Below are 26,277 nucleotides of genomic sequence, written 5' to 3' on the forward strand. Positions count from 1 at the left end.
TTTTTTCCGCACATACTCAAGTCTGTTGAAAATGTAGTGTATTTAAAAGTAATTTTCAATTTCCATCAGCAATCATTACTGTTCATTCAGAAATTAACTAAATTTGGGGGCCGTGTTATAGTGATCATAATAAAACTTTCAGGATATTGACATCTGTGAAAGATTTTGATTTAATTTGTTAATTTCTGAGGAACTTGACTGATAAATTTTAATGGAATCTCTTACTTGCCAGTTCTGTGGGGGTGCAAGGATGAACGTGAATGAACGTAACTGCTTCTTGGAGGCTCAGTAGGGTGAGGAGAGTGGTCTGTCTTCTGAAGGTGAAACCTCTTTGTACCCATAACGTTATACTGATGTTCTGATGTTACTATGATGCTGATGAAAATGGAGTCTTCTTTTGATTAGGACAGGTTATTTCAGACAGCTGGCTTGTGCTACCTGTGATCTTCAGGAAGTGTCATGGTTTAACCCCAGCTGGTAACTAAGTACCATGCAGCCACTTGCTCAGTCCCTCACCCCATGGTGGGACAGGAAGGATAATCAAGAAAAAAGAAGTAAAACCTGTGGGTTGAGATAAGAACAGTTTAATAATTGAAACAAAGTAAAATGTAATAATAGTATTGAAAAAGGAGACAACAAAAAGAGAGAAGTAAAACTGCAAATCAACAAGTGATGCACAATGCAGTTGCTCACCATCTGCTGACTGATGCCCAGCTGTCCCCAAGTTTATATACTGGGCATGTTGGTCTGTGGTATGGAATATTCCTTTGGCCAGTTCCGGTCAGCTCTCCTGGCCATGGTTCCCTCAGCCTCTTGTGCACCTGCTTGCTGGAAGAGCATGGGACACTGGAATGTCCTTAACTTAGGGTGAACACCACCATGTCACCAACATTATTGTCCTACTAAATCCAAAATGCAGCACTATGCTGGCTACTAGGAAGAAAATAAACTCTATCCCAGCTGAAACCAGAACAGGAAGACAGTATCTCTGTGCATCATTTACTGAGGAGGGAATCAGGGGACTCCTTACCTGTGACACTGGATCTACAGTTCTATAGGGTAGGGACAATCTCCTATAGTCCATCTGTACATTAAATAGTACAGTGACAGTCCCAGGCACTGCCAAAATATGAATTTAGCACAAAATAAAAAATTATAAATATTTAACCTGTTTGCTGACTTATTAGTCGTTTCTTATACTGGGGATTTGTCTATAGTTCTGTTATTCCAATACTCGCTTTAAAGAGGAGGTCTGTCTTTATTGACTCTACAGAATAACATTTCTATGTACAACAGATGGCATATGTTCTTGCAGTCTATAAATTTTATGTAAGACTTGTAAAGTGTATTAGAGCTATTTGATGAAAGCTTTTTTTGAGCTAGAAGTACACTGGTGAGGAAGAATTCCTTTTGATTCCAATTGGAACCAGTTTTTCTTAGCACAGCGGTGACTCCTCCTTTGGAAGAAATACGTGTATTTCTGAGGATAAATCTGAGGATTTTTCCTGTGTTTCTCTGGGTACTTTATATAACTTGCTATTACATAGTTTTTGGCTGTGGGGTTTACTGAATGTTGTTCTTGGGAAAGCTACCTAGAATTTTTATGTATCTTACAGCAAAGTTTTAGATACTGTTAATGATTATTTCATGAATCAGCTGCTTAATGAGATCTTTGATTTGGTAGTCTGTGCAGAATCCAGTACACAGTCTGAGTTAAAGCCACACTTTGTAGGAGTCATCAGGGTGTATTAGATTCAGTACGGGGACAGCTAATGTAGGGACTGGAACAATTAAACCTCAAAAGTCCTTTGCAGTTAGGCTTGACTTTCAGAAGAACTATGTTAAAATGAGGAAGTTATTTCAGAATGAAGTTAAAAACTGCAAAATAAATATTTAGCTGGTGGTGTTCTTGCAGAGTTGTGTCCAAACACAACTGAAGCATCATAAACCCTAGCAGATGTAATTTGAAAATAGACACATCTGGGGGAAAAAAATAAAAAAGGTCAAGGATCAGCTTGAAGGAGTCAAAGCTTTTACTAAATCCTTCTTAAGTACATCAAGAATAAAAACCCTGCTGAGGGTCTGGGCAGCCAGTTGATTAAGTTATCTGTATAAAAGAAGCACTCAGAAAGGGCATGGCTACTGCAGAGAAGCTAAATTAAATGGTGTTTGCTGCTAACTGGGAGGATTCCCAAACTGAAATTTCTTTTTTTGGGGTGGAGGCAGGGAAAGAGAGGGGTTGACCTAAAAAAACTTGAGGGTGAAATAACTTGCTTGCTAAGAGTGATGTCTGATCTCATGCTTTTAACTCCCTGGGTACCTGAAGCATGGATGGTGGCAGATTTTATTCCAGTATTTAAAACAAGAATGACCAGGGGTCTGTAAACCTGACATCGATACCTGTCAAATTTATAGATACTGTAACAAAGGATAGAAGATGCACAAGCGAGTAGGATCAACTTGGGAGGAGTCTGTACAATTTCTTTAAAGGTACATTCTGCTTTACAAACCTGTTGCAACTTTCTTGACGTGGGTGTGCAAGTCATCTAAGATTTAGATTCTCAGAAGGCTTTTGATAAAATTTGCCATCAGAGGCTTTTGAACAGCCATTGAATAGGAGTACAGGGCTTTGTATATTAAGTAATGGATTAAGTAGGAGGAGGGGTAAATGATTGATTTCATTTTTTCATATGTCAGAGGGAAGTTACTAGCAGAGTTTTTGAGGCTTTGGTCTTAGGATTTGTGTTGTTCAGTATAGTAGTTATGGGGATGGTAAAGGCATTGAGTAGTCAAATGAGAAAGCTTACTGATGTTACAGTCAAGGCAGAAAAGAATATTTGAAAGAAATTATTCAATATAATTGCACTGCTTCTACAGTTCTCAGTCATCACTGTTGGAGATTGAATACTGGGCTGTATTCACGCTTTGTCCATACTGGTATGGCCATGGGGCTCTTATTTTGTTGTGTGGACTGGTGAATTTGGTATCTGAGATTTATTTTAAATTGTGCATATTTAAGTTTATAGAGAGTAATATAAATTTCTTTACATACATTTAGCTGTAGATAAGAAAAAGAGAGGTTAAATTTCCTGTTTATTTTCCTTTATTTCTTTCAGTATCATTTTATGGTGATAGCTTTGTAGAGCTGATCATGGCAGAGGTATCCTCTCAGACATCTTTACAGTTGCAGTTTCAAACAAGCAAGGCACAGGGACTGCTTTTTCTTGCAGCTGGGAAGACAGATTATTGTTTAATGGAGGTACACTCAGGATATGTACAGGTATGCTTTATAACTGTACCTAAAAAGGTATGTGTAGCCTATATTGCTCAGTGTTTTTCTTTAAGCTGTTGTCTATATCAAGTCTCAAAGTTTCTGTTTAAAGAAATGGAAAAATCACAAAATATAATTGATAATTTCAAAATATGGTATTTATTTCTTACAGTTATATCTCTATAGGCTTTGAGATATCTAGATTTTAAAATCAAGGTGATTGTGTTCAAAGCATGACATTCAGTAAAGGCAGAATTTCAGATTTGATGATGTTAGCATCATAAAAAACGTTTGGATCCAAGTAATTGTTTTTCTGCAAGGTAAGGTCTTGAAAGATCATTGTCAGTTGGGTTCTCAGGATTGCTTTTCCTCACAGAACTGCAGAGAAGTCCATTCCTGCTTCTGGAGTTATTCAGGTCGTATTTGTCATGGCAAGTAAACCTACACAGAACTTTAGTGGGATTTTATTTTTTCAATTATATTTTGTAAATTATGTGTTTAGTATGAAAATGTGTGAAAATTAATGTATTAACCATATATTAATATACGACTGCGAAAAACACAACTTTGGATTTTGATAGTTAAAATTCTATCTCTTGCAGTTGAGAATTAACTTTGGTGTGGGGGAACGAGTTCTGCATTCTCAGCAAAGATCTCAGCTGAATGATTTAGCCTGGTTGAACTACATCATGAACATGATAATGTCACATTGGTAATTGATAAACATGATAGAACTAGTGCAAAAATGCCTGGAATTCTCTATGAATTAAACATCAATTATGGATTCTACATAGGTAGTACTAGTAAACTTGATGTTCCCTACCTTGTTGGAGCACTACCCAGTTTCCGAGGATGTATTGATGATGTGTTGTTCAACCACAGAGACATTTTGATGCCTCTGAGACCTTCTCCTGGTTTCAAAATCATCCATGAAGTTTCGGTGGGATGTAGTGATGAATTCTTTGTGGGTGAAGAAGAACCCATTAGTTTCTTCAGTTCCAGGTCCTATGTTTCTTTCCCATCATGGAATGTGGACGATGAGGGAAGTTTCGAGTGTACATTGCAAACCTCAGCTGCACGTGGCTTGCTGCTTTACCACCCTGGGCAATTGGGAGATTTCATTGCAATGGAAATGGAAGATGGTTTAATTAAAGCTTATGTTGGAAAACATAGACATAGAACCCATCTTCTCGTAGATCGGTCAATGATAGTCATTGGCACTACATCAAGCTGAAATTTACTGCAGAATATTTGCAGCTGACATTGGATGAAGAAACTGTGAAAAAATCATTGCCTCCCCATAGTAAGCTGCCAATTCTGAAGGGATCCCTCTTTGTAGGTGGTGTAGAAGACAGCATACGATCAGAAGTGGTTAAATTAGAGCTAATCTCAGTATCTGGGAAGTATGCCAGAGGAGGATCCTTCAAAGGTTGCTTAAGAAACCTGAAAACCAACTCAGAAAAGAAATCGCTGAAGAATGTTCTGGTAACTAAGGACATTTCAGCTGAATGTGAAATGCAGAGTGCTTTTAATATGAATCTTTCTTTAGAGATGGCTGTAAAGAACCCTCCTGTGAAAACAGCCCCAGTATTTGCCATTTCTCATGAAAGCTCTGTCTCTCTGGGCAAGGAAGATAAGAGCCACCTTTTAGTTCTAAGTAACTTGATTGTGCCAGAGGGTGGACAAGCTTCACTCGAATCTAAGCATATTAAGGTCAGCTTAGACTTTGAGAAATTAGGAATTCATCAGTTACAAATTCTTTTTGAAATAAAGGAACCACCTTCTCAGGGAGACTTGAAACTAAATATTGGACCAGTACGGGAGGTAAATACATTTACTATGCAAGATGTGTGGCAAGGGAAGATTCTTTATGTCCATGATGGCTCTGAGGACACTTCTGATTATTTTAATTTCTCCATTTCTACCAGCAGTGAGAAGATCATGCCTCCATATTTTCAAGAAAATGAGCAACATGTGTTTAACGTTACTATCATTCCAGTAAGTGATGCACCTGAGATCGCACTTCCTGAGGAAAACTTGCTGCTTCTCTTAGAGAACTCAAAGAAACGTTTGACTAGAGACCTGATAAAAGTTCTAGATAAGGATACAGATTCTCAGGGTCTCGGTCTTTCAGTCCTTGGAAATCTGAATGCAGATGCAGGATTTTTAGAAAACTCAAAGCATCCTGGAAAAGCCATTACTAGTTTTTCTAATGAGGACTTAAGGTACTGTTTTCTTTGTCCACACAGGTGTCAAGAACTCAAGGCTTGTTCTCAGGGCAAGTGACGGTGAGAAGGTGAGCAACACTGTTGTGTTACGTGTCATGGCAGTTCCTTTGGATTACAGAGTTGTCAACAACCCAGGAATAAATCTACTCCAAGGTATTACACCTAGGCATCTGGCAGTTGAAACAAATGCTGTCCGCCAGGAACTGGAAATACAGTACGAAATCACAGAGCCACCTCAGTTTGGTCAAGTCCAAAGGCAGCATTCAAGGGGGGACTGGAAGCAAGTCAATTGTTTTTATCAACGCTCTCTTCAGCGCAGCCGTGTGAGATACTGTAGCACTTCTAAAGAAATTCAGCTGGAAAATGTTACCGACCAATTTAAATTCAAAGTTAGTGTAGGAAACAGAATCAGTGAAGAGCATACATTTCCAAAGTGAAATGGTTAAGGTTCACTTTATTGAAACACAGTCCTCTAGAAATTGAAAAGTCAAAAAAGAAGTACTTGAATTCTGATAATCTTTTTGCTGTTATTGCAGATCTAGAAATACCTGAAGATGAGCTTCATTTTAAATTGCTGTCTCTACCAAGAAATGGACAGATACTGCTTAATGACCAGCCTTTGAAAAAAGATTCAGTCTTTAGCCAAAAAGATATTACTGATCAAAAAGTGGCATATGAATTAATCAGCAGATACCATGAAGACAACTATGATTCATTTAGATTCCTAATTTCTACAAAGTATCTGGAATAAAATTTGTATGACTTTGAAGTCTACATCAAATCAGATTTTGGAAACATTATTTTGACTAACAATGGCCTTAATGTTACTGAAGGTGAAGGAGAGTTAATAACGAGCACGAAATTGTTTGTGCAAACAGTAAATAATAAAACTTTCCAATACAGTTATACAGTTTCCTAAGCATGGGAAATTAAAACTTATTGATTTTTCAGGCCCTTCTGAGAATAATGACAATCTCACAACTTTCACTAATAAAGATATAACCAATAACCGCCTTATGTATGTGCATGACGATTCTGAGACAGTGTTTGATGAATTTCTTGTCAGAGCTTCCAGCAGAGAGTCAGGAAAGTGGGCAAACTTTAATCCAGAAGTAGAACCTTTGTCAGTAGAAATTAGATTCAACATTTCTGTCCAGCTGAAGAATGATGAGAAACCAATACGTGTGATTGATACGATATTTAACATAGTGAGAAATGGGCAGTGATTATTGACTTTGGCAGATCTTTGCTATCATGATCCTGATTCTGATTTTGATGATGGACAGTTGCTATATATTAGACGTGGTATTTCCAATGGGGACTTGGTGCTAACAAATGATACTTTGCATAGACTCTACCAATTCAAACAAGCGGACCTGGAGCAAAAGCAAGTCCTGTTTCTACACCGTGGTGCAGATTTTGGGTGTTTTGTTCTTTTTGTGACAGATGGCAAGCACTATACTTCTTTGCTTCTGGAAGTTAATGCCACTGATCCTTATGTTAGGCTGGCAAATAATACAGGACTGTTGGTTCAAAATGGGAAAGAGGAAACTGTTTCAACAGCTAACCTGAGTGCTACTACAAACCAAGACATAAGAAATGATCATGAGCTTACATATGAGATACTCTCTTTCCCAAAATATGGAAGAATATATGTAAATAATCTGTTGATGGATTCCTTTACTCAGCGTGATCTGATAAAGGGGCATGTAACCTACAGGCATGATGACAGCAACAACCTTATTGACAAATTCAACTTTACAGTCTGTGCTAGAGATGTCCATCTAAATGCTGAAGTGCAGGTTTGCATATATTTGGAAAGTCAGCAGCAGCTACCAAGGGTTGCAAACAAAAACAATCTCTTGGTTGAAGAAGGAAAACTAGTTGAAATCAGTAAAGGCAAACTGCAAGTAAGTTAACTGTGCTATCCGTTCTTCCAATCTTGTTGCAAGTTTTCCTCACTGTTTTTTTCAGCCATTGCAGTGTCTTTAGTTTGTGACTTCATTTCTTTGACTCCTTTTGGTTACCACTAATATGACTGCATTCTGGATGCTTAATTGTGTAAATACTGACACTAGCAAGATTCCATTTATAGGAAGGAAAACTGATTATGTTAAAGAAAAAAGGCTGCCCATAGTCTTTGCATTTATATGCTGGTTATATGCTGGTGCTTGAAAAAATTAGAATTTGGGGATGCTGCATGTATATATTTGTTTCACTTCTAACAATTGTTGGTACTTCATGTACTGTTCTTAGTTGAGCTGGTGGGAACTGCCAAGGAAGAAACGGTTTTGGTTCATTCAGTTTGGAGCTAGCACAGTTAAAACTGTTCGAGGACCACATCCAAAATTTTAAAAACATCAGATCACAAACCGGAGGCCGTTTCTGCTTAGTTAATTCTTTCCTGCCCGTTGTTTGTGGGTAGCCTTCCAATAACCACCACGAGGGGGCTCTGACAGCACGTTGCTGTGCTGCTCAAATCCTTGTTTCAGGCAGGATCTATAGCTCTGAGGCCATTACTTAATTCTTCAGTGTATTCCTTTTCAAAATTACAAAACATACTTGTGGTTACAGAAGGCTCCTAGGTCACATATATTTAGTACGTGTCTGCTCAAAGTATTGTATTGTTTTGGGAGCCGTGCAACTCAATTAAGGAATGCCATTTTAGTTGGGTAGACAGTCCCAGGGTTAAAAGTGAAAAATTCAGAAGAGAATTATAGTATTTCTCCTGTTTCCATTTGAATAATTTTGGGATATTTCCCTAAATTTAAGGTTGTTCATGAAAACAGTTCTCCATCTGAGATTGTGTTCACAGTAAGAAAGCTTCCAGTACATGGATACATTCAGAAGTTTTCCTTGGAAGAAAGTTATCTCAGTTTTGACCAAAGGCCAGTTTTGAGCTTCACACAGCAAGATGTCGACGAGGGCAAAGTCCAGTATGTGCAGACAGTTTCTAACCAACTAGAGGACCGTTTTTTTCTGGATGTGACCAACGGTGTCCAAACAGTGAGTGGAATAGAGATCTCTGTAGACATCATCCCCAGAATCATTCCACTGGAAGTTCAGAACTTCACAGTAATTGAAGGGGGCTCGAAAGCCCTGGTGGAAGACTATCTAAAAATTTCTAGTAGACATTTTGTAGGACTCAGCTGTGAATTCATTTTAACTGAGCAACCAAAACATGGGTATGTTGAAAACTCTCATGTTCCTGGAATAAAGTTAACCACATTTACCAGAAAACAGGTAACACATTTAGATTCGCTTTACTGTAATCATGATGGATTCTTTGTATTGCTGAAAGCTGTGGGGTTTTGTGGGAGGCGGTGAGATGCATGAGTTTGAGCTTTATTCTGGCCTTGAGCCCAGCATCTTTATGCAGTTTCTAGCTGGTCATTTGGAGTGGGGAGGGAGAGTACCTTGTATTGAACCACATCACTTCCTCGTGTGCTTCTGTGATAAGCGCAGTGGATTGATGGGCCACTCATTCTCAGGCAGCATTGTAGATACTCTGGAAATGTAGGATGACATAAGGCTGTGGGTACATTTTGAAAAGACTGGAAGATATGGTGTGTAAATTGAACAAGGAAGAAAGTGGAAAACAAGTAATTTTTTTAGGTCATGTCTTTGCTCCAAGGCAGCGAGTATATGCATGATATACTGATTTTCAGTCTTTTAGCTCCAAGAAACAAAATAGTATCATAAGTCACCATTTACTAACATAAGCATAAATAAAGTCTTAGAAATCATAAAATGTTCGTGCAATAAATACAGAGGAGCATGATTAGACTTGAGTATTTTTCAATGTGAGATATATTTTCTTCTAGCCTCCTTAGTTTTTCAGCTTGTTGTATTTTTCAGGTGGAACAAGAATTAATCTACTATGTTCATGATGACAGTGAAGAACTGATGGACAGTTTTACTGTGATAGTAAATAACATGGAGTTGTGGAAACAAAGTTTGCCCCAAACTGTATTTGTAACTTACTGCAGTAAATGATGAAGCTCCTGTTATAAAAGTTAACAAAATTCTTCAGGTATGTTAGTCAATATTTTGAAGTCTTAAAATTATTTCTATTATTTTTGATGCCATTTGATGCACCTTCATTAACAGAGTATTAGATTTGTCTCTGGTGGGATAGTCAATATAATAAATAGCAGTCCTGGGATTTAGAGAAATTAATGCTAATGAAAGGAGGCAGTACAGGCAGTACATGGCTAATTTGTGTTAGGAAGATTCTAGTCATCATGGAGAACATTTTCTGCTGTTCTAATATAAAGTTTATCTAGAAGGCTGACTGAGCGTTCTTTTAATCTTAAAGTTCCATGAAGTGTTTTGGACTGACCTAGGGCTTGTAGGAGTGAATGGCTGACACCTGGATCACTGTTATGTTTTAGTGTTGTTTGCTAGGGTATCTTGAGGGCTGTTAATGAACATGTAACTTAGAAAAGTGCCAAGAGTAGTGATGATGAGAATGCCTTCCTACCCTGTGCCTATTGGGTATTTCTTGTACAAAACATGAATGTTCTCTTCTTTAAAAGTTGCAAATAATACAATGCAGTCTATGCAAATCTGGGGTGTTACAGGTCATCAAAATATTGGTGCAGGCACTGAAGGTATTCCTGTGTGATACTGTAAGCTAAAAACCCAACATGTTAACTTGTTTCTAACTCGGCCTCCCCCCCAAAAAAAATCCTGAAGAAAATGTTAAAATTGTTTACTAATGCTACATTTTGCTCTTAATAGCTGAGTTTTTAATCTATTGATATTTGAAAAAAAATCTACAACAACTATTACTTCAATTTCAGTCCATTTTCAGATTAATTAATTAATTAATTAAGCTATATCATTGTTATTTTTTTGCGTTATGGTGGCACTCAGTAACCAGAAACAATTTATTACAGGCACTGTGCCCATGAAGCCCCCATTTCCAATCTGAAATCTGATGAGTAAAAACAAATTAAGTGACTCAGAAAAGCAGAATGAAAGGAATGTGGATCACCTAATGAACCAGTGGTCACAGTAAACCCACCTGAGAGATAGCAAGAGAAAGAAAATACTTAGGAATAGGTTTGAAAGAAGCTAAAACAGGGTATTTTGAGATGATCATAACGCTGTTATGTATTTAGCCTTTTCACATGAGAAAAGATTTTTAATCAGCAGTAGTGGTATTGCACAACTTTGCAATGACAGCAGGTAGTCTGTTATAATCTGACCACAGTGAAGACACCCTGCCTTGTGCAGACACTGCTGGGCAGAGGGGCAGACTCCCTTTACAAGCATTTGAGTAATACAGAGCAAAAACTTTCCTGGTTGAAGTAATTACATGTACTGTGCAGACATCAGCACAGCATGCAGTAATGTTTAGTCACAGGGAAAAAGGCAATATGTCCAGTCAGACTTTTCAGTCTCCATTCTGGTGCATTACTGGCATTGAACTTCAGCCTTAATAAAACGAAGGCTATGCAGTGCATGGCAATGCAGCTTATGGATTTTTCTGAAAATATCTGTAAGTGTAAGCTTCCCAAGAACAATGATAACTGGGGAGGCTGTTTGCTTACCCAGAACAAGGATGCTGCCTTTGTACCTGTGATTATGCTAGTCAAGCACATGCTGTTGAGAAATAATCTTTGGTTTTAACCAATATGCACACATATGGTGGATTCGTATGCAGTCTAAAACAAAGCTGTCAGTCAGGTTATATACTGGGAGGAATACCCTGAGATGATTCTTCCTCAAATCAAACTTGCACATCCCAAATAAGTGGGAGAAAATGGTTGAGATGAGATAGGCATTCCTGTGTAGGGTGATAGTTGCTGACCCCAAGTTCTAGCCAAGCAGTTTGTGCTCCTCAAGGGCATTGCTAGTGGTGGCTGCTGAGTAATAGACTGTTGCTTTTAAAAATGCGGTAGCTCTTTCATATATTTTGTGGGGTTGGGAATGTATAAAATGAGGAACCAGTACTGTGAAAACTAAAGTCCAGATGAACCGTTTGAGTTGACTGAAGTTCAGCCCCTCAGAAATTTTGCAGGTTACAGTATAAAGAGTTAGAAAGCAGTGCTATTGTTGGCATCTGTTAAGAAATAGCTTCTGTGAAGAGCTGCATTATATAGCAGCCATGATGTTGGTGTGGATATATGGAAGTTAATTTTGGCCTTTGTCATGGGCTTCTGGCCAAATGCCAGAAACTGTTGGTCATGTGCACATATGCTGAACGAGTCCAACTCTAGCTCCCCCACTTCAGAGGCATCTATAACATCCTTTCTTCAAACAACCTTGTCTGTTGTTACCAAGGTTGTGAATACCATGAAGGTTATGAACACTATGGAGTTTGTGTGACAGACAACCAAACATTTTGGGAATTGTTTCTGTTTTTTCTCTAGGAAGTGAAAGCAAGTGAAGGTTTTGAGTGGGGTTTAGTGGCTTTCTTTTGTTTATTTGTTTTGATTTGTTTGTTTGCTTTTCCTTGACTAAGAATTTATGACATAATGTATGAGATACAGAAAGTTTCATAGTCCTGAGAGCTTCTGTAACGTATGGTGGTAATCCTTGCATTTCTTTTAAAGCCTTTCCATTGGAACAAATTCATGAGGGGTATGTTTACTTAGAAACTTATATTATCAGCATTTTAGGTATAATTTCCTAAAGTTTCCACACTTTCTATGGACATTTTTTTTCTGTGTTGGGAATGGGTAAGGGAAATAGGATGTTTTAAAGAAAATTACCATCCTGGCATTACTTGCTGCATTTATGTATGTGTTTAAAGATATTTGTAGGTAGCAATACTATGAAATGACTGTATCCTCCTGTGGTAGTTTGGTCTAGGCCTTCCTTGGTGACCAGTTTGTAGCCAAGGAAGTGCCCAGATTTACCCAGTATTCCCTATGATTTTTACATAAGCTGGGCTATAAGAAGAAAGGAGGAGAGGCCTTCGGTCTCTTTCCTTCCGGCGACTTGGAGGTGCAGGTTCCCTGCTGTTGGGTCTGTCTGTGAGGCCTGGTTAGGCCTTGCCGACCTTGGGAGATGGAGGTTGCCGGCGATCGTTCCAGGGCGACTTTCTGTTGTCCCAAGGAGAGTAGTGAGATAGTTTTTTAGCCAGTTCTTTTAGTTGCTAGATCTCGAGCTACTGATTGGGATGTATATATATATTTTGTTCTGGTTTTGTTCCTTTTCCCTTCCCCCTTCCCTTTCCCTTGTGAAATTGTACATATGTTTCAATTGTATATAACTGTAATATAAGTGTAAATATATTTATATATATTGTTTTAGCTGTCTCTCTCTTGTTTCGGTTTTCTTGGTTGTTTTTTTCTCACTATTCTCCCTGAAGTTTGGGGGGGGGACGGGGACTTCTTGTGGTAAGGTTTGGAGACTAGGCAGGGAGCCAGCTTCAAACCATATCACTCCCTTTTGCCACAAGAGGGCTATATTTTCCTACAATTAGGTTTAAAAAAACCCTAATTTGTTGTTTTCTCTAAGTCACTCTCTAAAGTGTTAAAATGGCTATAAATATAGAGTTTCTGGTAAGATATGTGGCATGCAAGGAGATACTGATGAGCCAAATGCTGTAAGTAGAGCAGAATAAATTATTTCCCATTGGCAAGGTCATGAACCTTTTTTGGACCATGGCTGTGGGATGTGTTAGGCACATGCAAAACTAGTGTAGTGCTACATCCTGGAAGTTCAGATACAGTTCTTATGGTGTTCTTCAAGGACATCTTGATCCCAGATATGGAAAATAAGATTCTTGTACATTTCTTGGTGTACTGTCAGTGTTTGCTTCCCTGCTGCTCTTTTCAGCTGTTAGATCTCCTTTCATTCCTCAAGGATCATGTTGCAGGTCATGTTTACTACTTAAAAAGCATTGTGTGTTAATGTGCTAGAAAAATGGAATTAAATACTGGCATTATAGAAAAAACACTTTTTTCTATAATTAGAAATTACAGTTCTTTTTTCCTTTAGTAAGGAAAAAATTTGAAACTTAATAAGTAATTTGTAGTAACATCCATAGTAATTTCTTATATTTTTGCATATTCTATGTCACCTTTTATTTTCTGTGTAGAATAATCTATGTCTATCTCGTATTGGCCTCATAAGCCACCAGCGTGCCTGTAACAAATGAGGATAGAGCCTTCCTAAATCTTCGTTTGCGAAGCCCAGCCATGATGATGAATCTACATGAGTGCTAGTGAGATGAGGGTCTCGATACAAAACCTGTGACACTGATATGCATATTTGATGCCACTCACTAAGTCACCCTTTAGGATTAGTTATCATCCTGTGTATTCATAGGTGTCATTCCTTATCAAAATTTGGTATTAGTAATTACATTGCAGAGAAATATATATTTCAAGGGAGAAAATAGCTATTTGCTGGTTGCAAGATATTTTCTGTTATAAACTTATTGTTCAAACTTTTTTCCTACTTATAAAAAAAACATTTAATTTCATTTTAGTGTCTCTTTATCCATGGCACATATTCTGTGACACAATGTAGACTGAAATCTTTCCTCTATTGAAGTATAGTGGCAAAAACCCCAGTGCCTTTAAAGGGTTTTCTTCCATGGTTTTTATTAAAAAGTAAAATTAATACTTAGGGAAAAATCTGTGATTGCTGATTTTGGTTTTGGCAGAGGTAGAATGACCTTTGTCAAAGGTCATTCTTCAGGCATTTGGTGCGATGTTACTACCAGATATTTATTAAGTGTACTAAGACCTTAGGAAGACAGGAAGGGATGATGCAGTGTGTATTTTGAAGCTCAAGCTGAGATATTTAAAGGCTTAGGCTTTTAAGATTGTATCTCTGATATAAATTCTGCATGGAAATAATTGATATTGACATATTGAATATTTAAGAATTTAATTTCATATTGAGATAAATATGTATTTTTCTTCGTTAGCACTTTTGTCTGTAATGCCAAATAAATACAGGAGAGATGAAGAATAAAATGAGCTGTTGCTTATTCTTTCCAAACAAGGAATTAACCAGTAAGATACAGATAGATGAAACTCAGAAAGCAGTCCTTTCTGCAGTTTCTCCATGTCTTCAGCTAAAAAACGAAGAAGCAATTCATACAATCCTCATTGCATCACAGAATGTTAAGGGACCTTAAAGACCTTCTAGTCTCAACCTCCCCTGTCATGGGCAGGGACACCCCCCAGTAGCCCAGGTTGCTCAAGGCTTTATCCAACCTGGCCTTGAACACTTCCAGAGATGGGACATCCACAACTTCCCCAGGCAACCTGTTCCAGTATCCCCCCACCCTGACAAGTAAAGAATTTCTTCCTAATATTTAACCTAAATTTCCCCTCTTTCAGTTTGTATCCATTAGTCCTTGTCCTGTCACTACAGTTCCTGTCGAAGAGTCCCTCTCCGGCTTCCTTTTAGGCCCTCTTCAGATACTGGAAGGTGCTATGAGGTCTCCACACAACCTTCTCTTCTCCAGGCTGAACAGCTCCAACTTCCTCAGCTGTCTTCGCAGGGGAGGTGCCCCAGTCCCCTTATCAACTTTGTGGCCCTCCTCTGAACTTGCACCAACAGATTATTTATTAGAATGAGGTAATGGTATTTATACCATCTTTCTAAAATAGCTATTTAGCTATTTTGTCTGGAATCATGACCTTACTAGGTGCTAAGCAGCTATTGGAGGTGTTGGTTCTTTCATCTCCCACTGAACTGAGCAGCTCTGTGGGTTGTTTGGTGCACTATAAAAGGGTCTTTAGTGCATGTTGTTAGGAGGAAATAATGCACCTACAACAAATGTTCCATTTGTATTAAAGTTTTTGCTGTCCCCAGGCTGTTTTTCTTATATCTTTTATGCTGGTGAAAGTAGAGCATATTGAATGCCTTGCCTGCTGTGAAGTACATGACACTAATATTCATGTGTGTGTGTTGGAAAGTAGCTCCTTGACTCAGCTATCATAATACAATTTTTGTTATGTTTGTTAGGGTTTGCATGGTGCCTGACAAATAGAGCACTTCTGCTGCAGCTCACTGAAACTCAGACTGGTGCAGGATGTATGTGCTTGTACTGTTCCAAGGTCTCGTATTTTGAAATCCATTTGCCAACATTAACTGTTCTGATCTGTGATCAGAGATTTGGATGGACAGTAAGGAAACTTGCCATAGCTACTAGTGTAGCAAATCTTTTTTCTAGTCATTCTTTTTCTTTGAGTTATGTATCATCCATCCCTGTCCCCTTCCCATCCCCCCTATTTTCTTTTGTATGCATTTTCTTTATTTATTTTTATTATTTTGTTTTCCTAGGTCTGGGTGGGTTCCATCATAGAAATAACTATTGATGATCTCTGTGCAGAAGACAAGGATTCCTCACCATCAGAATTGGTGTATTCCATTACTCCACCTAGCAATGGGCACTTGGCTCTGAAGTCTTCTCCAAACAAGAGCATCCTTAGTTTTACCCAGGCTCATATAACTGAAGGGCATCTGGTATTTGTACACAATGGTATGTGATTTCACAAATACCATGCCTGCTACCAAAATACTGTTCCTATTCACTATACTTGTGTTTTTAATCCGTTACAGATGCCATTGTAATGTCACAAAGATTTCAGAGACTATTTACATGATCTCACAAACTAAAAAGAGAAGGGTCCGATGCCTACTTAAATGTGTGCCTACTGGGAAACCTTTGTGTACTGGTGCTTTATTTAATAGCAGCCTTCTTTCTGAAAGCAGTTTTGCAGTAAGGAAATGTTACCGTGCAGCTTTCAGAGATATGAAATCCAGGGTTTTGACTATTGTGATTGAAAATCTCCTGAAGCCTTTCTGTCTCACTACAGTGCAGAACTATTCATGGACCAGCAGTCTCACAGACACCTGCCATGATGTGGTGGTGATGGATGATCAAGCTGTGATGTGATGTCAACATGCCTTTCAGGCTGTGAAGGAATTCAGCTTTAAACATAGACTCTTTGTGCCAGTGGCCAGAGCTAGAGATTGGGTTTATTGTGCATTTGAGAGAATGTGTGGGGAATAAAAGAAGTCAGGGCAGCTTCATGCATCCTTGAGTGGTAGTGCTGGGAAGCCACATCCCAACAGGGTTCCATGCAGAGGAAGAGGTGGGTATTTTATATGGTGCTTATTTCCTGCTCCAGCTCTATTACCGTGTTACCTCAGCTGAAAGAAGAAACTTGTTCTACAGAAGGAATAAACCATTTTTTTTAGGATGGAGATAGAAGAGGTACAGCGCTGTCTTGCCAGCCCCAAGGCAGGCTGGAATTCCAGTACTCCCTTGGCTGCAGCAGTTACTCCAGATCTGTGTTGTGTCTTCATGAGGTTGATGTGCTCTGACTTATGATGCACTGTCTGGCAGAGTGTGTATATGTTACTGAAGTTGCTTTACAAGCAGTTGCTGGTGAGCTATAAGAATCCTGCTCAAATAATTTGCCCAGGAAATTAAAGGTCAAGGGCATGACAAAAGTGAGCCAAGCTGTTTAAATTGTTCTGAGGGAGACTTTGACATATAAAAACCCTTATGGTGGTAGGACAGTGGAAGTCTCAGTGTGTGGAAATCAGTTCCCTTCTGTGTTCCTGAAAGAGCACATGCATATCTGTAGTCTTAGGGAGTGAATCTTGATTAATAAAAGTGAAAAGAACAGAAAATTTCGTTTTCAAGTGAGTGGGAGTGTGGCTTGTATAGTAATTTTATAACATAAAATTGCCCAGGTCATATGTCAGGTCTTGCAGCTGCTCTATCTCTTGCCATCTGCTCAGCCTCATGGCCTCCAGTGCTTCAGAAAGGACTCTGAATATTTTACTTCTTTTCCTTTCTCTGTCAGTGATTTTCTTTGCTCTCTCATCTTGAACTGTTGCTAGAAATTTATTTGTTACTCTCATTTTCTTGCTCCCAGCCTTGTCCTGTGGCCTTTCCTTGTGTTCTGTTGTCATTCAGATTGTTTGTTCTGAAGTTGTAATGTCTTTTCAGTGCAACTTTTACAACCCTATTTTTGGTGTCATTTTTATTGCTTCTGATCAGGTGTGTCTTTGAAAATTAATTGATAAAGTAATTGATAAAGTAATAAATGCTCCACCCAAGCAGAAGTTCGAGATGTAGTTATGTTCCTGACTGCCAATGATAAAACATCTGGGTCAATCAGGCAGTTGACCTGCATTAGCCAAAAAAGCAAATGAGGCTATGTAAGCCGGTTATTTTTTTTTTCTAACCTAGTGCAAATACTAGACTCCTTGATGCCTTTTTAAATAAGCAGCTTCTTCATTTATATCAGGAGAAAACATCAGAGAATAAAAACTGTTAAAATAAAAACTATATGACATGATCTTCCAGAACTGCTTCATTGTCTGGCTGGATATAAGAGCCAGGGGTGTTGTTAACTTAGGGATGTTGTTAACTATAATCTCAGAACCCACATTTGATTCTTCTGATATGTTAATTTGTAGTTAGGCAAGGTGTTCTGATCTTCACATGCAAGCACCCTCTGGCTTTCAGGATCTATATTCTTTTAGCAGTATCTTGTGGCTAAACTGGGCAAAGCAAATAGAAGAGCATGGTAACTCTTTGCAACAGCTAATGTTTCAATCTCTCTACCTAACTGAACAGTCTGGGAAGCCTCTGCTTGAAGCAGTCAGTCAGTACTGAGAGATGTATTTTTACAGGAATCCACTCAGACTCCTGGAGGTATTTTGCTATTGCTCGTGCCAAAGTATGTAAAGATCCTAAGATTAAAGGCAAAAATGTGCATTTATTATGAGTGCACATAACCTCTGAAATATTTTAAGCTGTGACAACATACATACTTCAGCAAAGCTGAAGCGCAGCAAAGAGGAAAAGGAAAAAACCCGAGGGTTGATACAGACTTTTAAACATAAAACAAAAGGAAAGAACATTCTAGTTACTTTCCCCTCCAGTTCCTTCTTTGGCAAAAGGTGACTGCTTAAGTGCTTTGGACCGTCCTAAGCTATAAAAGAAGTTGGAAATCTAGAAGTCATTGTTTCCCCAAGTTTAACTTGGTTTCAGCTCCACTGGGTCATTAAAGAAAGAGACGAAGGGGGCCTGCTCTTCGTGATTTACATCTCAGGGATGTTGGCCTGCACTGTAAACAGCAGCCAGTAGTTCTTCCTTGGTGTTAACTGCATAATCAATTTATTTAATTCTAATTAAGATGCAAAGGTTCTGATCAAAAGTTGCTGTCAGGATGACTTTGGATATATATTGTTAAGGAAACTTTCCAGTCTACTCCATTCAGGAGTCACTCAGGCAGTCACAGTTATACCACAGGAGACCAAGGCCCTTTCACAGTGGACTGTTGCAGTGACCCAACAGGTACCCTGCTTGACTCCCTACACACACTGCTCACCCTACACACACCACTCACACAGTCAGATTAGGTTTCCTTACCAGTTCAATCCCAGGTTTCCCATAGCAGAGTCTCAGGCACCTGTTCCTTAATATAATTTAATCATGGTGCAATAACAGAATAACAGCTCAAGCTGGGAGTCTCTGAGGTGGGACCCTGAACAAAGACCCCTGGGCTTTTATACCCTCACAGTCTAAGCACAAAGGAAGTCTGGGGTTCTTGAATCCTCTTGTTTCTCTGTGTCCAGCTGGGCCACAGGTCCATGTGCCCTTTGTTGTGCAAAGGGTGGGCAGTTCATGGCCTCTTGCCTGGGGCCCTCTTGCCTGGGAATCCTGCCATCCAGAGCTCAATCTGTAGCTGGCACTGCAGCTGCACACTGAGCTACCTGCACCAAATATATTCCTGAATAATATTTCACTGCAGCCAAGAGCAAAAGGTGTCCAAAAGTATGCTTGTGTTTTGTGTGACAGAGTAATACAAGAATAAATTTATGATTTTCTTTTCTACAGGAGCAATGTCTGGAGGTTTCAACTTTCGGGTGACAGATGGTTTGAACTTTGCACCTCAACAGATTTTTAGCATCACAGCACATACACTGGTCATTAGCCTTGAAGAGAACAAAGGACTCGGAGTCTTTCCAGGTCTGTTTTTCAAGATTATGATGATTTTATCCAGTTGAAAATATTGCATAATATAGAGTTATTTGTCAGATACCTAACTGACTAAACTATGGAAAACTGTACCTGAGAACATCTATCTGTATGATTTTGAAAAGAAGGGTTATGTTTTCTCAAACAACATACTACTTTTTTGCTTTGTAGTCTAACTTTTTGATATGCTTGGAGTCAATAGAAAATGACAGTGAAATATACAAGCACAGTGTGACAATAGTACTGTCTTCCTAAGCTCTGAATAATCCCCATTCAGATTTGTTAAAAGGCTCTCTATTATATTCAGACATTTAGAAGTGTCCTAGATGGTTGTGATATTGATTGGTAAAAGCAGAATGGAGCTTGTGTCTGTCAGATTCTGAATAGCACATGTAAACTCTGCAGATTGCTAATTCACTTTTTTATTGTTTAAGATGAGTTATGGAGAGACTCACTGATGAATCAGGACTGAAAACTTTGGTTCATATTGGTGCATTTGTAACTAGTTGTATCAGCAGCTAAGTATTTTTTAAATGAAGTCGTACTACTGCAGGAATTGATGTAAGAGGGTCTCACCAGAACCATTTGCTCCTTGACACTGGCAAGAGTAGTCCCTGCCTGAGGTAGTAATCTAACATTAATTGCAGGATTAAAGGAGTAATAGGTTAGTTTTCTCTGAGCAATGTCTTGCATCACACTTTTGTCTATGCTGCCTTTTTCTTTTCTCTGAATACAGTCTGTAGAGTCAGAGAGAGATGTCGAATTGGCAATGTTCTAGAGGTATTAATCTGTACCTTGATTTATTAATTGGATACAGAAGAGGAGCACTTTATCTTCTTAAACTTCCCAGTTATAAGCTTGCATAAACAAAGGTTTGCCATGAAAGCCACTTAAACACAGGCAACAAAAAATGAGATTGTAGCAGCGTGATCTTCTAATTCAGTCAATATAAATGGGATTCACATAAATCCACTTACAAAGCTTATTACCATGCAATATTGGTATGAAAGGTTGCCTTGGGCACAAGGATTTACAGAAGTTCTATCTTAAGACAATGATAATTGTAAGAGAAGCATGCAAGATACTTCCATAGAATGCAAAGTCTCTAGACTGTCAATCAGTTCTTCATTTTGCAAAATACAGTATTTCTTTCAGCACTGCACATTGTATTAATCTAAGATTACAGTTTTTCCTGAATTTTCACTTACTTTGGGTGAGCAAAATTCCTTTTAGGTGTTAAAAAGTTTTACTAGCTTTTTCACCTGTTCTCTTTATGATATTTTTAAAGGACATTCTGGAGCTGTGTGGGTTTCAGCTGTACTTGGCTGTCATGAAATGACTAATAAAACAGTGCTGGTGCCAAATGGTTAATATAAATTAAAACAACCAGTGTCCTGTTGTATTTTATAGCACTGCAGAATGAAAGTTAATTTCGAGGCAACTTGAGAATCCTTCTCTCTGGGGTGGTAAAAATTGAATTAATTGTGAGGAATTTACCATGTCTTCTTGATTGGGTGTAAACTATTCTCTCAAGTGTATTGTTCTGCAGTTTTATAAGAGCATGTACTGCTGTCTTTTGTTGTGTTGGGTATACCAGATTTGTTTACATAATTTATTGATTTTTTTCTGTTTAACAGGAGCTTGTTTTATCAGTGTGCCAGCAAATTGTCTGTGAGATACATGAGTTTTTTCACGTGTATCCTGGATATCTGCAATGTGGGGATTTGCTCTCTTCAGGGAAGCAATTGCTCAAAGAAGGAATGAGCTGAGTTTCTCTCTGAAAAGGAGGGGCAGCCTGACTTTTAGTTATTTGGAAACAGAGCTGTCTAATCAGTCCATAGATGAGATGATTCATAACTCTCTACCAGTGATAGGCAGAATGCTCATGCCAAAGCATTTTCCAAATCTTAAATGTAAAAATGTGTAACAAAATTATTATGTACCAACTTTATGCTGTTGCACTCTAGTTGTATGGATAAGTTTGGCTCTACTTGGCATCACCTGTCCTTATTGTGTGTCTTCCTCCTCTCTGTTCCTTTGGGTTGGGTTGTCTTTGTGACCTCTCTGCTTCTGTATTTGGGAACACACAGGCAGTGTTCTCACTTCACTTTCCTTCACCCAGTTTGTTGGGTGGGTGAAGACTAGAGGAGAACTACTGTGGGTGCTGGAGAAGGTTCTCAACTCTCAGGACAGGAGTGAGTAAAGGAGAACGTTATGTTTGGGGGAGGATCCTATTTTACAGGAGAACATGATAGATTTGGTGTCTGTGGCCCTAGGCTATATTTCAGCCTGTGCTGAGCAGTGAAGTGAGGTCAGGTCTATGAGGAAGGAAAAGGGTTTTGTGACAGACATGCTTGGCCCTGCACTGTGGTGGTGGTGGTGTGATAACCTGGTATGATTATGAAAAATTGAAGCACTAACTTTCATCTCTACAGAGTGACCATGTTTTAGAGTTACTCTGTCCTACTCTGTTAAGGCAATGAGGCCTGATTTACATAAGTAGCAGGTTACTGATAAACAACTGCATTTTCAGATTTATGTGGTCTGATTAACTGCAGCTCTAAGTTGTAAATTTCTGACCACATCTACTGTATTCACAAGGTCATGCTTCCCTCCCTGACTGTCATACAGAAAAGGGAAAAGAAGAGAGAGAAAGAGAAGGAAGCTTTCTTGAATTAGATACAGTGTGGGAGAATTTTTCTACACCTGAGGGACAGTTTCACTTTTCAAAACAGTATGAACACAGAGAGATATGGGAAGGTAAAAATGGGAAAACATACAGAGCCAGAAGATCTTATTTTGTTATAACAACTCTCCTTCAAAGTAGTTGTGATTTGAACCATGGCACAGCTGCAGGTAAACCTGATGTTACTAATGGCTTGCAAAGCATTCCCTTTCCTCTGAATATTGTAGCATATATATGTTATTTTGTGTTATTCCTGTATAAACATTATGGTTTATTGAAGGTGGATTGATAATTCAGACTTCAAGGATGTATACTGCTAGTATCTGAAATTATGTATTGAAATCTACAAAAGCTTGTTGCTTAAGAAAAAAGAAAATGTGAAAGAAGTGGGGATATAGGGAGAATAGGGTTATCAGAATCTATTGCTCCTCCAAAATTATCACTGAATGTGACTTTTAGTGCGCTGACTGTATACCTTGAAAGTGCTTCAAAAAAAGCCAAATAAAACTTATTTTTTTCTTTTAGGAAATTACTAAGTGTGGTTTCGTCACACCTATCTCAAAAATTGTCTTGGTTTGACTAAATGCCAGAAAGCTCCTAATAATCTTTTTCATTTTTAAGCCAGAATTTAGTAACTTTAGTTAGGTTAGTGCGGTGTTACGTATCAAAAGGATTTTTTTACCTCTTAATAAATAATGCATTATTTCAGTTCAGGCTGTCATTTCTGTTATATGATGTTCTTCCTAATTTGTTTAATTCAGTATTGATGTTTTAATTTCATTTAATGAAAATAATATTTCATATTGATAAAGAGTGCTTCATGTTTCCATTAATAATTGTCTTTTGTTTATGTGTTTGCTGAAAACTTTACTGTGTTGAGGCTTCTCCCTGCCAAATCATCCTGTCTTCTGTAGCAACTGGGAATACCCAAAACACTGGAGTCTGAATTCAGTTCTAGACATGTCATGTAGGAACAGAGCTTCTTATACATGCTCTGTTCCTTACTTTGGGTTGTTTTTGCAGAAGCTAATGTTTAGCGATTACATGTGCTGAAGAGTACTGCATTTTTTACATTTGTAAGACAGAGATACATCCTACTAATGGCCTTTTTGATTGAAAAAAGAGTTGCAACTAGAAGGTAACTAGAAAAAGAGTAAGCCTGCTGATCTTATAAAACATTATTAAAAGGCTAAGTAGAATGCCTGGGTGAGAGTGTGAGTTGTGCATACAAAACTTAACCTTTTGTAAAATTGCTCTTGTAAATATGTGTTTCCTATAATTGACACTCTTTTAGGTTCCAGGAAACCTATTTCACAACATGATCTTAAAGCTGTAACCAATGATGTGATCAGTGCAGGAAACAGAAGTATAACTTTTATGATTGTAACTTTCCCAAAGCTTGGAAGGCTGATCAGAGTAAATTCTGATGATACCACTCAGGAAATTCTCAGTTTTACGCAGTCTATGGTAAGCATTTACTCTGTAATAACTAATTAAGGGGTATATTGTTACTTCAAACGGCATCTCAGTTGCTTATTCTTTGTCTGATTCCATTTATATCTGTTAAGTAATCAGGCATATGTGATCCATCAGTGCAACCATCCAGATTTGCTATGTCACCAAATATCTGGCATCTGGTAATGAATGCAAGGGCAGCCTTTGTTCCTCTCTGCTTGGATACTAGCAGGGTCTTGGCAATTCCCACTGTTTTGCTTGTAATAGTATTTGTCAAGAAAAGCTGTTCTGGTGCCATTAACCAGCAGGCAGAGGTTGGAAGCCTTTAGTTTCTGGCAGAAGAGGCAACCTTTTGCTCTATGAAAAGTCTGTACTCTGAAAGTATCATATTCATTTTATCTGTACACAGTTATGTGCGTCCCCAAGAGGACTTTTATTGACGTGATTGGCTGTGACACTAAGTGTTTAAAGTATCTTACCTGTAATATAGATTCTCATACTGAATGAAACATGGCAGCTTATGTAACTTGATAGAAATGTTCTTCTGCAACAGAAATTACTTATGTCTGTGTGCAGAATCTGAATATGACCATGTCCTCTGCATTAAGTTATTCTCAGAAAATCAAAGTGAGGGAGACAAAAGGGGGTCAATCTTCTGACTTTGCTCGTGGAAAAACCTATATTTACGGAATTTAAAACTGGCTGTTTGATTCAATGTATGAAGAAATGAGAAAATGAGAAATTGAAACTTGATAGGTAAAACCTGGAAAAAAGGTTGACATTTTTATTAGTTATCATCAAACTTTCAAACCTGACCGAGGACTGTGATGGAATGAATCTCCACTTGGACTTTATAAAGCAAAATGAACACAGAATGGTTCTCATAAAACCACGTACTAATCCCATGATGTTACTGGTCTTGTTACAATAGATGCTGAGTTTTGTCTTAAGTTATTAAAGAGATGAACTATATGATGATGCTGCTCCCTTCTGATCCCAAAATGTATGATTTTTTATGAGCATTAAATGAAAAAGTTAAGCATGTTAGACAGAAAATCTTTCAGTTAAGGTTTTGGAGTTTCACTCTTTTTGCCTATGGATATGATCTTTATGTATGTTTATTAGACAGTGCCATGTCAGAACATGCCAGTTATTTCTCTGTAGCTTTAGTTTTTACTAATGTATAGCTAAATTTCCTTTGAACTCTGTAAATTGTGTAAGGATTTGAGCTATAATAATATGTATGCTTTTCTTGTCTCTTGGAGATATTTCTATTGGCCATTTTAATTTCAAACAAGTAGAGCTAAGTGACTGCTTACAGGTAGAATTAAGGTATCCAAACCTATTGCTTGCTATTGATGCTGGTAGAGAATGAGGTATGAGGGAGAGAAAAGGTATCTAAATAAATTTTCAGTCTAGTGTGTTGTAGCACATGGAGTTAAAATATCAGTTAAAAAATTACATTGATGTTACAAACATTGTACATTCTCCATGTAATGGAGATTAAGACATTCAGTTTCTGTTTAGTAATAAGAAGCTTGTAAATCTGATTGGAACTGAAAATATTTTGCATTAGATTAGTACTTTGGGTTTTCATACTCTTCATTCTGTGTTGAGGAACTTCAGATTTCACTTCATAAAAGTACTATGTTTTGCTGTGGTGCTGAACTCTTCCTGTGCCCTGTGGTTTATTGCTTTGTTACCAGAGAGAGAAAAAAAAAGGACTGAAATCACTATTGCATTTCAAGGCATTTTTTCTTGAACAGTTGTTGTTTGGGAATATAAGAAAATTGTTTACGCATTAAACACTCTTGAATAACACAAAGTTTTTCAACATGATATTTGCTTTTTTTTTTCTCTCCCAACTTGAAGTCCTAGAGGTTTTGGAAAGTTACCCTGAATCAATGTATCCTTTTGATATAATTTTTTTTCCTATAATAGCCATTAAAAATAAAATTAGTATAGGGAAGGCGCAAACCTGAAGATGTGCATATAGGATTTTATCACATCAGTCTGACTTTTTTAGAGAAAAAGCAGGATGGTTTCGAGGCTGCTGAGAAACCCGACCTTGAAAGCTCAGTTTCCCTAGTGATCTCAAAGGGGGCTGTTGCAATAATTTCAGTATTAGAACTCTGTATTCACACCTCAGACTCTAAACTGCTAAAATGCGTCTGTGATAGCAGCAGGGAGCTTTTTGTTTTCTTTTTTCACATCTTTCAAGCCTATGTGATAGAAACGTGTGCTCATGAGTCCCGTCAGACTGTTTGCGGGCTGTGAGGAGTGTGTTACAATAGTAAACTCAGAACCAGCGCCATCTCAGACAGGGATCTCTGTGGCAATTACAAACTAACACATGCAGGCCAGGTTAGCAGTTGCCTGGAATTTGCCAAGGATTTAATAGGTATGACTGTCTTCTCTCCAGGCTAGTGAATAAATTAGCAAGCAGACCAGATGCTGAATCTACTAGAGTGTTCTAATCTTGCTGTTATTAGGAATTCTGTTGCAGTTACAGTGTATTATGGTATTGATCTTAAAATTCATGTATAGTTCCTGTTGATGAGAAATAGTCTGAAAATACTACCTTTCGCTTTGGGTTTTAGAGAGATAAATGTTTTTATGTTGTGTGTGCGTTTGTTTTTCTGAAGATTTACTTCTG

General features: G+C 38.1%; 1 protein-coding gene across 1 annotated transcript in view; it reads left to right on the forward strand.

The window, feature by feature from the left end:
• Window positions 1-250: 250 nt before the first annotated feature.
• LOC103765159 (chondroitin sulfate proteoglycan 4-like) overlaps window positions 251-26,277 on the forward strand; it is a 31,323-nt gene continuing 5,296 nt past the window's right edge. The window contains 14 exon segments of the mRNA XM_018077151.2: window positions 251-266; window positions 3,117-3,280; window positions 3,874-3,946; window positions 3,949-4,455; window positions 4,458-5,493; window positions 5,495-5,928; window positions 5,931-6,399; window positions 6,401-7,409; window positions 8,272-8,742; window positions 9,358-9,479; window positions 9,481-9,532; window positions 15,760-15,958; window positions 19,340-19,471; window positions 23,461-23,633. Of these exon segments, the coding sequence (XP_017932640.2) occupies window positions 251-266; window positions 3,117-3,280; window positions 3,874-3,946; window positions 3,949-4,455; window positions 4,458-5,493; window positions 5,495-5,928; window positions 5,931-6,399; window positions 6,401-7,409; window positions 8,272-8,742; window positions 9,358-9,479; window positions 9,481-9,532; window positions 15,760-15,958; window positions 19,340-19,471; window positions 23,461-23,633 (4,857 nt within the window).

This window comes from Manacus vitellinus, unplaced genomic scaffold (assembly GCF_001715985.3).
Source record: "Manacus vitellinus isolate BGI_N305 unplaced genomic scaffold, ASM171598v3 scaffold_36_pilon, whole genome shotgun sequence".
In the NCBI taxonomy this organism is placed as follows: Eukaryota; Metazoa; Chordata; class Aves; order Passeriformes; family Pipridae; genus Manacus; species Manacus vitellinus.